The sequence below is a fragment of the Melanerpes formicivorus genome, unplaced genomic scaffold, assembly GCF_026170545.1.
Source record: "Melanerpes formicivorus ecotype bairdi unplaced genomic scaffold, bMelFor1.0.p_v2 SCAF_67, whole genome shotgun sequence".
In the NCBI taxonomy this organism is placed as follows: domain Eukaryota; kingdom Metazoa; phylum Chordata; class Aves; order Piciformes; family Picidae; genus Melanerpes; species Melanerpes formicivorus.
The window spans coordinates 1469045-1482356 of NW_027142419.1; the positions used below are offsets into that span (position 1 = coordinate 1469045).

At 61.1% G+C, this 13312-nt stretch overlaps 1 protein-coding gene across 3 annotated transcripts in view; it reads left to right on the top strand.

The window, feature by feature from the left end:
* The window catches only part of FBXO42 (F-box protein 42), a 94240-nt gene that overhangs the window by 22069 nt on the left and 58859 nt on the right, over positions 1-13312 (top strand). For all 3 annotated transcript variants that reach the window (XM_068162737.1, XM_068162739.1, XM_068162738.1), the window contains one exon: positions 11216-11482. In XM_068162737.1, the coding sequence (XP_068018838.1) occupies positions 11216-11482 (267 nt within the window). The remainder of the gene's footprint in view (positions 1-11215; positions 11483-13312) is intronic.

Sequence of the window (13312 nt, forward strand, 5' to 3'; positions counted from 1 at the left end):
GGGTGCAGATATAAGATGATGCTTCAAGGGACAGGAGTTGGCCTGCTCTCAGTGATTGATTGAGGCAGGACAGGGCTCCTTGACCCATCCTGATGAGCTCATTGAGCTGTGGGTACTTTTGGACAATGCCTGGCTGTGCAGATCCTTCACTGTGTTATTTTGAGTGCTCAGAGATTCATTTTAGCCTGAGGAGAAGCTGAAGGCCATCTCAGTGTGAGCAGAGAGCACCTGGAGAGCCAGGAGATAACAACCTTCCAGTGCCTGAAGGGGCTCCAGGAGAGCTGGGGAGGAGGGAGTTTGGACAAGGGCTGGGAGTGCCAGGATGAGGAGGAATGGATTGAAGGTGGAAGAGAGGAGATTGAGACTGGAGATGAGGAAGAAACTCTTGAGAGTGAGGCTGGGGAGACTCTGGCACAGGCTGCCCAGGGAGGCTGTGGCTGTGCCCTGCCTGCAGGTGTTGAAGGCCAGGCTGGATGAGGCCTTGAGCAAGCTGTGCTGGTGGAAGGTGTCCCTGCCCATGGCAGGGGGTTGGAGCTGGGTGAGCTTTAAGATCCCTTCCCACCCACTCTGTGAATCTGTGAGGAAGCAGCTCCTGCACCCCCCAGATGCAAACAGGAGAGAACCACAGAGTATCTCTGCTGGGGAGAGACCTCCAGGCTCATCCAGTCCAGCCCTGCCCCCAGCTCTGCAGGCTCACCACTAAACCATGGCCCTGAGCACCAGCTCCACAGCTGCTAGCACACCCCCAGGGGGGTGGCTCCAGCACTGCCCTGGGCAGCCCACTCCAGAGCTGGAGAAGCCTTCCAGTGCAGAAGCATTTCTTAACAGGCAGCCTGAAGTGCTCCTGGAAATCACTGCTGTGGGATTTTCTTCCATGGATCTGCTGCAGAGTTGCTGACAGGAGCTGGCTGGGATGCTGGAGCTCTCCTTCATCACTTTCCTTTTCCCTTCCCCACTGTTGGAGCAGGCTCAGAGGACACAGAGCTTTTGAGATGCAGGGCTGGTTGTTCCCAACCTGCTGGCCCCAGGCCCTAAGAGCCAAGTCCACATCTGTGGCAGGTCAAGCTTGAAGGGTTCTGTTGACAGCCACTTGTCTTTGGGGAGCTGAGTTTGCTGCCAGCTGTTTTCCTCCAGAACAATAACCACAGGGTGGGTGTGGAAGCTCCCAGGGGGGTGATTGCTGCTGCTCTAATGGTTAGAAGATGCTGATCTGGCAAAGCAGCTGCACTTCATGGTTGAAATATTCATCAAGGGGCTGGGGAGGCCAGGCACAGCTCAGCTCAGCTGCTCCAGCCCCAGCTCTGTGCTGCTGGAGGCAGTGAAGGGTTTCCCTTCTGCTCCTGCCTGCTTGAGATGAGCCTCAGAGCTGCTTTCCTAACCCCCAAGCTGTCATCAGCTTGCTGTGTTGGGTTGTTCCCAGACCTGCTCTAGAGTGGAGTAGAGTAGAGTAGAGTAGAGTAGAATAGAGTAGAATAGAATAGAATAGAATAGGAGTGGAATGGAATGGAATGGAATGGAATGGAATAGAATGGAATGGAATGGAATAGAATAAACCAGGTTGGAAGAGACCTTCATGATCATCAAGCCCAGCCTCTCACCCAGCACCACCTAATCAACTAAACCATGACACTAAGCCCCCTATCAATTCTCCTCCTGAACACCTCCACTGATGGGGACTCCACCACCTCCCTGGGCAGCACATTCCCATGGCCAGTCTCTCTCTCTGTAGAATTTCCTCCTCACCTCCAGCCTAAACCTCCCCTGGCACAGCTTGAGACTGTGTCCTCTTGTTCTGGGGCTGGGTGCCTGCCTGGGAGAAGAGCCCAACCCCCACCTGGCTACAACCTCCCTGCAGGGAGCTGGAGAGAGCAAGAAGGTCTCCCCTGAGCCTCCTCTTCTCCAGGCTAAGCAACCCCAGCTCCCTCAGCCTCTCCTCCCAGGGCTGTGCTCCAGACCCCTCCCCAGCTTTCTTGCCCTTCTCTGGACACCTTCCAGCAGCTCAACCTCTTTCCTAACCTGAGGAGCCCAGAACTGGACACAGGACTCAAGGTGTGGCCTAAGCAGTGCTGAGCACAGGGCACAAGGACTTCCCTGCTCCTGCTGGCCACACTCTTCCTGCTGCAGGCCAGGATGCCCTTGGCCTTCTTGGCCCCCTGGGCACACTGCTGGCTCCTGTTCAGCCTACCATCAACCAGTACTCCAGAGGCTGGGATTGAATGACTGGGAAGATTCCATTGCCAGCTGGGTCTTCATTCCTGCACCTCCAGTCTCTTCAGTGGTGCCCAGGGACAGGCCAAGGGGCAATGGGCAATGGGCACAAACCAGAACTCAGTTCTAGTTTGAGGAGAAACTTCTCTGGTGTGAGGGTGCTGAGCCCTGGAGCAGGCTGCCCAGAGAGGCTGTGGAGTCTCCTGCTCTGGAGACTTTCAAGACCCATCTGGACAGGACCTTTAGAGTATGACATGAAGAGGCAAGGTGTCCTTGAAGCTCAGGAAGGGGAGATTGAGGCTGCAGATGACAAAGAAGTTCTTTCAAGTGAGAGTGGGGAGACTCTGGCACAGGTTGCCCAGGGAGGCTGTGGCTGCCTCCTGCTGGAGGTGTTCAAGGCCAGGCTGGATGAGGCCTTGAGCAGCCTGGGCTGGTGGGAGGTGTCCCTGTCCATGGCAGGGGCTTGGAACTGGAGGCTCTGTAAGGTCCCTTCCAACCCAAGCCAGCATTCTGTGACCTACCTGAGGTGACCCTGCTCTGGCAGGGAGCTTGGCCTCCATGATCTCTGCAGGTCCTTTCCAACCCCCACCATGCTGTGATTATTTACAGGGTAAGCAAAAGCTGTTGGGCAAGGGAGATCATCCTCAGCTTCTCCACCTCAGCAGCACAGCAGATGTCTTGTGTGAACCTGCTGAGCTGAGGCTTATGTTCAGTGTTGTCACCCTGCTGGTGTCCCTTTGTACCTGAGCTGGCTGCAAATGAGCTTCTCTGCTTTCCCAGTGCAGCTTTCAGTTGTGAAACACTTTCTGCTCCACCTGGCTAGATGTGCCTCCTCCTGGCTTTTCCCAAGCTGTCAGATAGGCACCAGCAGGCTTGGGCCAGAGTGGCTGGAAAGCAACCTGGTGGAAAAGGATCTGGGGGTGCTGGTGGGTGGCTGAACAGGAGCCAGGCTGTGCCCAGCTGGCCAAGAAGGCCACCAGCATCCTGGCCTGGGGCAAAGCCAGTGTGGGCAGCAGGAGCAGGGCAGGGATGGTGCCCCTGGACTGGGCACTGCTGAGGCCACAGCTGCAGCACTGGCTTCAGATCTGGGCAGCACAGGGCAGGAGGCACTGAGGGGCTGGAGGGTGTGCAGAGAGGAGCAGCAAGGCTGGGGAGGGCTTGGGAGGGCATCACAGAGGAGTGGCTGAGGGAGCTGGGGGTGCTCAGTGTGGAGGAGGCTGAGGGGAGACCTCCTTGCCCTCTGCAGCTGCCTGAAAGGAGGTTGGAGCCAGGTGGGGGTTGGGCTTTTCTCCCTAGTATGAAGTCATAGACAAGAGGAGATGGCCTGAAATTGTGCCAGGGGAAGCTTTAGGTTGGACATGAGGAACAATTTCTGGCCTGCAAGGGTGGTCAGGGGTGGGAACAGGCTGCCCAGGGGGGTGGTGGAGTCCCCATGCCAGGAGGTGTTCAGGAAAGCCCTGTCCATGGCACCTGCGGCCACGGCTTGGTGGCCATGGTGGGGTTGGGTTGCTGGTTGGAGTGGATGAGCTCAGAGGGCTTTTCCCACCCAGCCCTGATCCTGTGCTGCCTGTTGGTGATGGTTATCAGAGCCACTGAACTTCCACTCTGATCTCTCAGCTTGATGCTTCCCTTGCGCTGCTGAGCTGCAGCGGCGCATGGTGCCGCAGCAGTGTGTGGTGCCACAGCAGCAGCGTGGGGCACAGGAGCGCGTGGGGCGCAGCAGCGCGTGGGGCGCAGCAGCACATGGGGCGCAGCAGCACATGGGGCGCAGCAGCACGTGGGGTGCAGTGGTGCGCAGCAGCGCAGGGTGCAGGAGTGCATGGGGCACAGCAGTGTGTGGGGAGCAGGACTGCGTGGGGAGCAGCAGCACATGGGGCGCAGCAGTGTGGGGTGCAGCAGCGTGTGGGGGCACAGCAGTGTGTGGGGCTGCAGGAGTGCGTAGTGCACAGCGGCGCATGGGGCACAGCAGCACGTGGGGCGCAGCAGTGTGGGACGCAGCAGCGCGTGGGGCGCAGCAGTGCGTGGGGCTGCAGGAGTGCGTGGTGCACAGCGGCGTGTGGGGCGCAGCAGTGTGGGGAGCATCAGCATGTGGGGCGCAGCAGTGCATGGTGCACAGCAGCGTGGGGCGCAGCAGTGCGTGGTGCACAGCGGCGTGTGGGGCGCAGCAGCGTGTGGGGCGCAGCAGTGCGTGGTGCACAGCGGCGTGTGGGGCACAGCAGCGTGTGGGGCGCAGCAGTGCGTGGTGCACAGCGGCGTGTGGGGCGCAGCAGCGTGTGGGGCGCAGCAGTGCGTGGTGCACAGCGGCGTGTGGGGCGCAGCAGCGTGTGGGGCGCAGCAGTGCGTGGTGCACAGCAGTGCGTGGTGCAGCAGTGTGTGGTGCACAGCAGTGTGTGGTGCACAGCAGCACGTGGGGCGCAGCAGTGTGGGGCGCAGCAGTGCGTGGGGCTGGGGCTGCAGGAGCGCGTGGTGCATAGCAGCGCGTGGTGCATAGCAGTGCGTGGTGCACAGCAGTGCAAGGGGCGCAGCAGTGTGGGGCGCAGCAGTGCATGGGGCACAGCAGTGTGTGGAGCGCAGCAGTGTGTGGGGCGCAGCAGTGTGTGGGGCACAGCAGTGTGTGGGGCACAGCAGTGTGTGGGGCGCAGCAGCGCGTGCGGCGCAGCAGTGTGGGGCGCAGGAGTGCATGGTGCACAGTGGTGCGTGGGGCACAGCAGTGTGGGTCACAGCAGTGCGTGGTGCACAGCGGCGTGTGGGGTGCAGCAGTATGGGGCACAGCGCGTGGTGCACAGCAGTGCATGGGGCGCAGCAGCGCGTGGTGCACAGCAGTGCATGGGGCGCAGCAGTGTGGGGCGCAGCAGTGCGTGGTGCACAGCAGCGTGGGGCGCAGCAGCGTGTGGGGCGCAGTGGTGCACAGCAGCACAGGGCGCAGGACTGCGTGGTGCACAGCAGTGCATGAGGAGCAGGACTGCGTGGGGAGCAGCAGCGCATGGGGCACAGCAGTGTGGGGTGCAGCAGCGTGTGGGGGCACAGCAGTGTGTGGGGCTGCAGGAGTGCGTGGTGCACAGCGGCGCGTGGGGCGCAGCAGCACGTGGGGCGCAGCAGTGTGGGGCGCAGCAATGCATGGGGGCACAGCAGTGCGTGGGGCTGCAGGAGTGCGTGGTGCACAGCGGCGTGTGGGGCGCAGCAGTGTGGGGAGCATCAGCATGTGGGGCGCAGCAGTGCATGGTGCACAGCAGCATGGGGCGCAGCAGTGTGGGACGCAGCAGCGCGTGGTGCACAGCAGTGTGGGGCACAGCAGTGTGGGACGCAGCAGTGTGTGGGGCGCAGCAGCGCGTGGGGTGCAGTAGCGTGTGGTGCACAGCAGTGTGGGGCGCAGCAGCGCATGGGGTGCAGTGGTGCACAGCAGCACAGGGCGCAGGATTGCATGCTGCACAGCGGTGCGTAGGGAGCAGCAGTGCGTGGGGCGCAGCAGCGCGTGGGGAGCAGGACTGCGTGGGGCGCAGCAGCGCGTGGGGCACAGCAGTGTGGTGCACAGCAGCGCGTGGGGCGCAGCAGCGTGGGGCACAGCAGTGCGTGGTGCACAGCGGTGTGTGGGGCGCAGCAGCGTGGTACACAGCAGCGCGTGGGGCGCAGCAGCGTGGTACACTGCAGCAGCGTGGGGCGCAGCCTGGAGAAGCTCCTACAGACTCCCAACCGCTGCTCACCCCCAGCTCAGAGCGAGGCCAGGGCCTGCCCTGTCTGCCCTTTGCTGCAGGACACCATTCGGCGGCCATGGCAGTTGGCCTGTGGTTACTTGATGATCTCCAAAGGTCCTTTCCAGCCTTTATGGTCCTGTGGCCCTGCAGATTCCCAGCCGGAGCAAAACCACATCCAGCAGCGGCTGGCTCCCTGCCATGCTGAGATGGCAATCATCACAAGCTCTGCGTGGTGTAAGAGGCTTGGAAAACTCCCAGCCCTCGGGGCTGTCATTGTTGTTTTTAGCACAGCTCCACATTTTTCCTTCCCCTCTTTGAGTCTCCCATTCCTTGATCCCTGGGACTTTGTGAGCTGCCTGCTGTGGGATGCAGCCTGCTGGCAGCTCCCCTCGCAGCCTTTGGGTTTCAGCTTCTCTCTGTCACAACAGTGACTCTGAGAAGGGTTTCTGACAGGGAGGGGGCAGCGTGCTGAGCAGCTGCTGGGCTGAGAAGTGGAAGCTGGATCTGGATGTGGTTTCTCCCAAAGACTGGCAGCCCCTTGGATGTCCTGGAGCTGCTTCATCAGGCAGCCTGATGGCAGTGGAGCGTGCTGCTGGCTAGCAGCAGCAAGAGAAGCAGAGCCAGCAGGGCCAGGGAGGGGATTCTGCCCCTCTGCTCCACTCTGCTGAGACCCCACCTGGAGCTCTGTGTCCAGTTCTGGAGCCTCTGTGCCAGGAAGGATCTGGAGGTGCTGGGAGGTGTCCAGAGTAGGGCCAGGAGGAGAAGCAGAGGGCTGGAGCTGCTCTGCTGTGAGCGCAGACTGAGGGAGTTGGGGTTGTGCAGGCTGGAGAGGAGAAGACTCCCAGGAGACCTCATTGTGGCCTTCCAGGATCTGCAGGGGGCTGCGAGAAAGCTGGGGAGGGACTTCTGAGGGTGTCAGGGAGGGATAGGACTGGGGGGATGGAGCAGAACTAGAGGTGGGGAGATTGAGATTGGCTGTGAGGAAGAAGTTGTTCCCCAGGAGGGTGGTGAGAACCTGGCACAGGTTGTCTTGGTTGGAGTTATCTCTGCAGGTGCAATCAGGGAGCAGTTGCATCCCGTGGCCCTTTGTGGCCAGGAAGGCCAAGGGCAGCCTGGGGGGTGGATCAGAAGGGCTGTGGTCAGTAGGTCAAGAGAGGTTCTCCTCCCACTCTGCTCTGCCCTGCTGAGGCCACAGCTGGAATCTTGAGTCCAGTTCTGGGCCCCTCAGTTCAAGAGGGACCTCAGGGAACTGCTTGAGAGAGTCCATCCCAGAGGCACAGAGCTGCTGCAGGCAGTGGAACATCTCCTGGGAGGCCAGGCTGAGGCAGCTGGGGCTTGGAGCTGGGAGCAGAGGAGCCTGAGGGCTGCCCTCATGGCTGGGGATGAAGATGTGCAGGGCTGGAGCCAGGCTCTGCCCAGGGCTGTCCAAGGGCAGCCCAAGGGGCACTGGGGGCAAGCTGGAGCAGAGGAGGAGCCAGGGGACCAGGAGGGCAGGGGGTTGGCCTGGCTGCTCTCCAGAGGTCCCTTCCAACCCAGTTCTGTGATTTACATGGCAACACTGGAAGGCAAAACTGTCACAGACCAGGCTGGCTGCTTGCTGGGAGACAGTGTCCAGGGATGTGTTGTGCAGCAGGGAGCACGGGCCAGCCGCAGTTCCGGCCAGCCGCAGTTCTGCTCAGCCGCAGTTCTGGCCAGCCGCAGTTCTGGTCAGCCGCAGTTCCGGCCAGCCGCAGTTCCGGTCAGCCGCAGTTCCGGCCAGCCGCAGTTCTGCTCAGCCGCAGTTCTGGCCAGCCGCAGTTCCGGCCAGCCGCAGTTCCGGCCAGCCGCAGTTCTGCTCAGCCGCAGTTCTGGCCAGCCGCAGTTCTGGTCAGCCGCAGTTCCGGCCAGCCGCAGTTCCGGTCAGCCGCAGTTCCGGCCAGCCGCAGTTCTGCTCAGCCGCAGTTCTGGCCAGCCGCAGTTCCGGTCAGCCGCAGTTCCGGCCAGCCGCAGTTCTGCTCAGCCGCAGTTCTGGTCAGCCGCAGTTCCGGCCAGCCGCAGTTCTGCTCAGCCGCAGTTCCGGTCAGCCGCAGTTCTGGCCAGCCACAGTTCTGCTCAGCCGCAGTTCTGGCCAGCCGCAGTTCTGGTCAGCCGCAGTTCCGGCCAGCCGCAGTTCTGCTCAGCCGCAGTTCCGGCCAGCCGCAGTTCCGGTCAGCCGCAGTTCCGGCCAGCCGCAGTTCCGGTCAGCCGCAGTTCTGGCCAGCCGCAGTTCTGCTCAGCCGCAGTTCTGGCCAGCCGCAGTTCTGGCCAGCCGCAGTTCCGGTCAGCCGCAGTTCCGGTCAGCCGCAGTTCCGGCCAGCCGCAGTTCCGGCCAGCCGCAGTTCCGGTCAGCCGCAGTTCTGGTCAGCCGCAGTTCTGGCCAGCCGCAGTTCTGCTCAGCCGCAGTTCCGGCCAGCCGCAGTTCCGGCCAGCCGTAGTTCCGGCCAGCCGCAGTTCCGGTCAGCCGCAGTTCTGGTCAGCCGCAGTTCTGGCCAGCCGCAGTTCTGCTCAGCCGCAGTTCCGGCCAGCCGCAGTTCCGGCCAGCCGTAGTTCCGGTCAGCCGCAGTTCCGGCCAGCCGCAGTTCCGGTCAGCCGCAGTTCTGGCCAGCCGCAGTTCTGCTCAGCCGCAGTTCTGGCCAGCCGCAGTTCTGCTCAGCCGCAGTTCTGGCCAGCCGCAGTTCTGGCCAGCCGCAGTTCCGGTCAGCCGCAGTTCCGGTCAGCCGCAGTTCCGGCCAGCCGCAGTTCCGGTCAGCCGCAGTTCCGGTCAGCCGCAGTTCCGGCCAGCCGCAGTTCTGCTCAGCCGCAGTTCTGGCCAGCCGCAGTTCTGGCCAGCCGCAGTTCCGGCCAGCCGCAGTTCCGGTCAGCCGCAGTTCCGGCCAGCCGCAGTTCCGGTCAGCCGCAGTTCCGGCCAGCCGCAGTTCCGGTCAGCCGCAGTTCTGGTCAGCCGCAGTTCTGGCCAGCCGCAGTTCTGCTCAGCCGCAGTTCCGGCCAGCCGCAGTTCCGGCCAGCCGTAGTTCCGGCCAGCCGCAGTTCCGGTCAGCCGCAGTTCTGGTCAGCCGCAGTTCTGGCCAGCCGCAGTTCTGGCCAGCCGTAGTTCTGGCCAGCCGCAGTTCCGGTCAGCCGCAGTTCTGGCCAGCCGCAGTTCTGCTCAGCCGCAGTTCTGGCCAGCCGCAGTTCCGGTCAGCTGCAGTTCTGGCCAGCCGCAGTTCTGCTCAGCCGCAGTTCTGGCCAGCTGTAGTTCCGGTGAGCCGCAGTTCTGGCCAGCCGCAGTTCTGGCCAGCCGCAGTTCTGGCCAGCTGTAGTTCCGGTGAGCCGCAGTTCCGGTCAGCCGCAGTTCTGGCCAGCCGCAGTTCCGGTCAGCCGCAGTTCTGGCCAGCCGCAGTTCTGGCCAGCCGCAGTTCCAGTGAGCTGCAGTTCTGGCCAGCCGCAGGCCTGGCCAGCCGCAGTTCCAGTCAGCCGCAGTTCCGGTCAGCTGCAGTTCTGGTCAGCTGCAGGCCCGGTCAGCCGCAGTTCTGGTCAGCCGCAGTTCCGGTCAGCCGCAGTTCCAGTTAGCCGCAGTTGTGGCCAGCTGGGCACCCTGGCTGCTTGTTAGGGTGGATTTATCTCCTGGTACATTTCTGTCCTCCCTGTGTCCCCCTGCGCTGCCGATGCTCTGCACAGCTGGAGGTCCAAGGTCCCATGGCTCAGCCTTTAGCAGCAGTAAATCCTGGGGGCTTATTCTTTCCAGTAAGATCTGGGAGCAGGTAGTGTTTGACTTTGCTCTGCTCTGGTGAGACCTCACCTGGAGCACTGTGTGCAGGGCCAGAACCCTCAGCACAGGAAGGACCTGGAGCTGATGTAGAGGGTGCAGAGGTCTCAAGCACAGCCCTGTGAGGAGAGGCTGAGGGAGCTGGGGTTGCTTAGCCTGGAGAAGAGGAGGCTCAGGGGAGACCTTCTTGCTCTCTGCAATTCCCTGAAGGGAGGTTGGAGCCAGGTGGGGGTTGGTCTCTTCTCCCAGGCACCCAGCACCAGAACAAGAGGACACAGTCTCAAGCTGTGCCAGGGGAGGTTTAGGCTGGAGGTGAGGAGAAAGTTCTTCCCAGAGAGAGTTGTTAGCCATGGGAATGTGCTGCCCAGGGAGGTGGTGGAGTCCCCATCCCTGGAGGTGTTCAGGAGGGGATTGGATGTGGCACTTGGAGCCATGGTTTAGTCATGAGGTCTGTGGTGCCAGGTTGGACTTGGTGATCTCTGAGGTCTTCTCCAACCTTGTTGAATCTATGATTCTATGACCTCCACCTCCAGCCACCATTTCTCCTGGGACAGGAGGGCTTTAGGGGATGCACAGCCCAAGGAGGATCCCCCCAGGAGGACCCATTTATGCTTTTGGTAGCAGAACCCTCCTGGGCTGCAGCCCTACAAAGGTTTCATGGAATCATCAAGGTTGGAAGAGAGCTCCAGGCTCAGGGAGTCCAACCATCAACCCAAGCCTGCCAGCTCACCACCAAACCATGGCCCTAAGTGCCATGGCATCCAGCAGCAGAACAAGAGGACACAGCCTGAAGCTGTGCCAGGGGAGGTTTAGGCAGGAGGTGAGGAGAAAGTTCTTCCCAGAGAGAGTTGTTAGGCTTTGGAATGTGCTGCCCAGGGAGGTGGTGGAGTCCCCACCCCTGGAGGTGTTCCAGAGGGGATTGGATGTGGCACTTGGAGCCATAGTTTAGTCATGAGGTCTGTGGTGCCAGACCAACGGGCTTGGTGAGCTTTGAGGTCTCTTCCAACCTTGGTGATTATGTGGGGGCCAGGAAAATGCTCAGGGGGTTGGAGCAGCTCTGCTCTGGGGACAGGCTGAGGGAGCTGGGGGTGTTCAGCCTGGAGAAGAGAAGGCTTCAGGGAGACCTAACAGCAGCCTGCCAGGGCCTGAAGGGGGCTACAGGAAGGATGGAGAGAGACTTGCTTACAAAGGCCTGCTGGGACAGGACCAGGGACAATGGCTTCAAACCAGAGCAGAGCAGATTCATATTGGATGTTAGGGACAAGTTCATCGCTATGAGGGTGGTGGAGCACTGGAACAGCTTGCCCAGGGGGGTGCTTGAGGCTCCTTCCCTGGAGATAGCCAAGGTGAGGCTGGCTGAGGCCCTGCTCCAGCTGACTGCTGGAGGGGGTTGGACTGGATGAGCTTTGGAGCTCCCTTCCAGCCTGGACCATTCCTTGGTTTCCCAGCTGAGGAGCTGTGGTGTGCTGGCCACTGCTGGCAGAAGTATTCCTGCTGCTGTCAGCTGGCTTGGTGACCTTGCTGGTGTCTGCTTTGTGCCCCCTGCCTGCAGGAGGGAAGTGGGATGCCATGGCCAGCTCCTCGGACAGCGACGATGAGGCCTTCATGGCTGTGGACGCAGACGAGAGCCTGGTGGAAGGGACGATGGAGCAGGAGGAGGAGCCACACCCTGAGCTGGAGCTGGAGGAGCCCAGGCACAACAGATCCATGGTGGAGCTCCCAGAAGAGGTCCTGGAGTACATCCTCTCCTTCCTCTCCCCCTACCAGGAGCACAAGACTGCTGCCCTGGTCTGCAAGCAGTGGTATCGACTCATCAAAGGTACAGCAGCTGTAACCAGAGCCTGGGCTGGGCTGGGGGTGGGGTTTGTCTCGTGGTGGCAGCACAGATTTGGACCCCAGCTGTTCTTTGCTTTGTTTTGCTGCTGCTTTCCTCCTCAAACTCCAAAGTTGAACTGCTGCAAAATGCCAGGAAAGCAACAAATTGGCATTTCAGGCAGAGCAAAGCAGCTGCAGCCTCTGGGAGGCTTGGTCTGCTCAAAGCACTGCTGGTGCTTCTGCCGAGGGTCAGGTGAGAGAACAAGAGGACCTGGCCTGAAATTGTGCCGGGGAGGGTTAGGTTGGACATGAGGAACAATTTGTGTCCTGCAGGAGTGGTCAGGCACTGGCACAGGCTGCCCAGGGAGGTGGTGGAGTCCCCAGCCCTGGAGGTGGTCAGGAATCCTGTGGCCATGGCACTTGGGGACACAGCTTGGTGGCTATGGTGGGGTTGGGTTGCTGGTTGGAGTGGATGATCCTGGAGGGCTTTGCCAACCCAAACAGTTCTGTGATGATGACACCAAATCAAACCCCTCAGTTGGTTTTGTCACTTGAAAGCCCAGATCTCCACAGCAGAGCAGCTCTGCACTGCTTGCCAGAGAAGCTAAGAATGGGTTGGGTTGGAAGGGGTCTTAAAGCTCATCCAGTTCCAACCCCCTGCCATGGGCAGGGACACCTCCCACCAGCACAGCTTGCTCAAGGCCTCATCCAGCCTGGCTTTCAACACCTCCAGCAGGAGGCAGCCACAGCCTCCCTGGGCAACCTGTGCCAGAGTCTCCCCAGCCTCACTCTCAAGAGTTTCTTCCTCCAGTCTCAATCTCCCCTCTCCCAGCTCAAAGCCATTGTTCCTCATCCTGTCACTCCAAGCCCTTGTCACAGGTCCCTCCCCAGCTCTCCTGGAGCCCTTCAGGTGCTGGAAGGCTGCTCTGAGGTCTCCCTGGAGCCTTCTCTTCTCCAGGCTGAACAGCCCCAGCTCTCACAGCCTTTTGAACATTCCCCATGCACTGCTGACCTTCCTCTCCCTGCACATCAGCCCCAGTTGCCACCATCCCATGTCTGATGTGCCTGTGATTGTGTTTTGTTTCATCTTACTGGGTAATTAACATCCCCAAGGCTGCTCCTCTGGGCAGGAAACGAAAGCTGTGGCTGGTTCCTGCAGCTTTGCTCAGGAGAAGTGCTGCAGCAGATCTGCATGACCACAGATCTGCACATTGAGGCTTCCTGCAGGAGTAGCCTTGAGGGACACATCCTGCACCTTGCCTCTGCTGCATCCATTCTGAAGCCTTGTGGATATATTTCAATGCTAGATGGATGGGATAGGATAAATGAACAGCTGAGCTCCAGCAGGCAGCTGTGTGGGTTGAGAGCAGCCCTGAAGAAAGAGCCTTGGGGGTGCTGGGTGCTGAGCAGCTCCCCAGGAGCCAGCAGTGCCTCCTGCAGCCCTCAGGCGGCTGTGTGCTGGCTGCAGCCAGAGCAGGGTGGGCAGAGGGCAGCAGAGGGGATCCTGCCCCTGGGCTCTGCTCTGCTCAGACCTCACCTCCAATCCTGCCTCCAGCTCTGCTGTCCCCAGCAGCAGAAGGACACAGAGCTTCTGGAGGGAGCCCAGAGGAGGCCACAGAGATGCTGCCAGGGCTGGAGCAGCTCTGCTGGGAGCACAGGCTGAGGGAGCTGGGGCTGTGCAGCCTGCAGAGGAGAAGGCTCCAGGGGGAGCTCAGAGCTGCTGCCAGGAGCTGAAGGGATCCTGCAGGAAGGCTGCAGAGAGACTTTTGCTGAGGGGGTCTGAGCCAGGCCAAGGGGGAAGGGTTTGGAGCTGAGGCAGAGCAGGGTTAGAGTG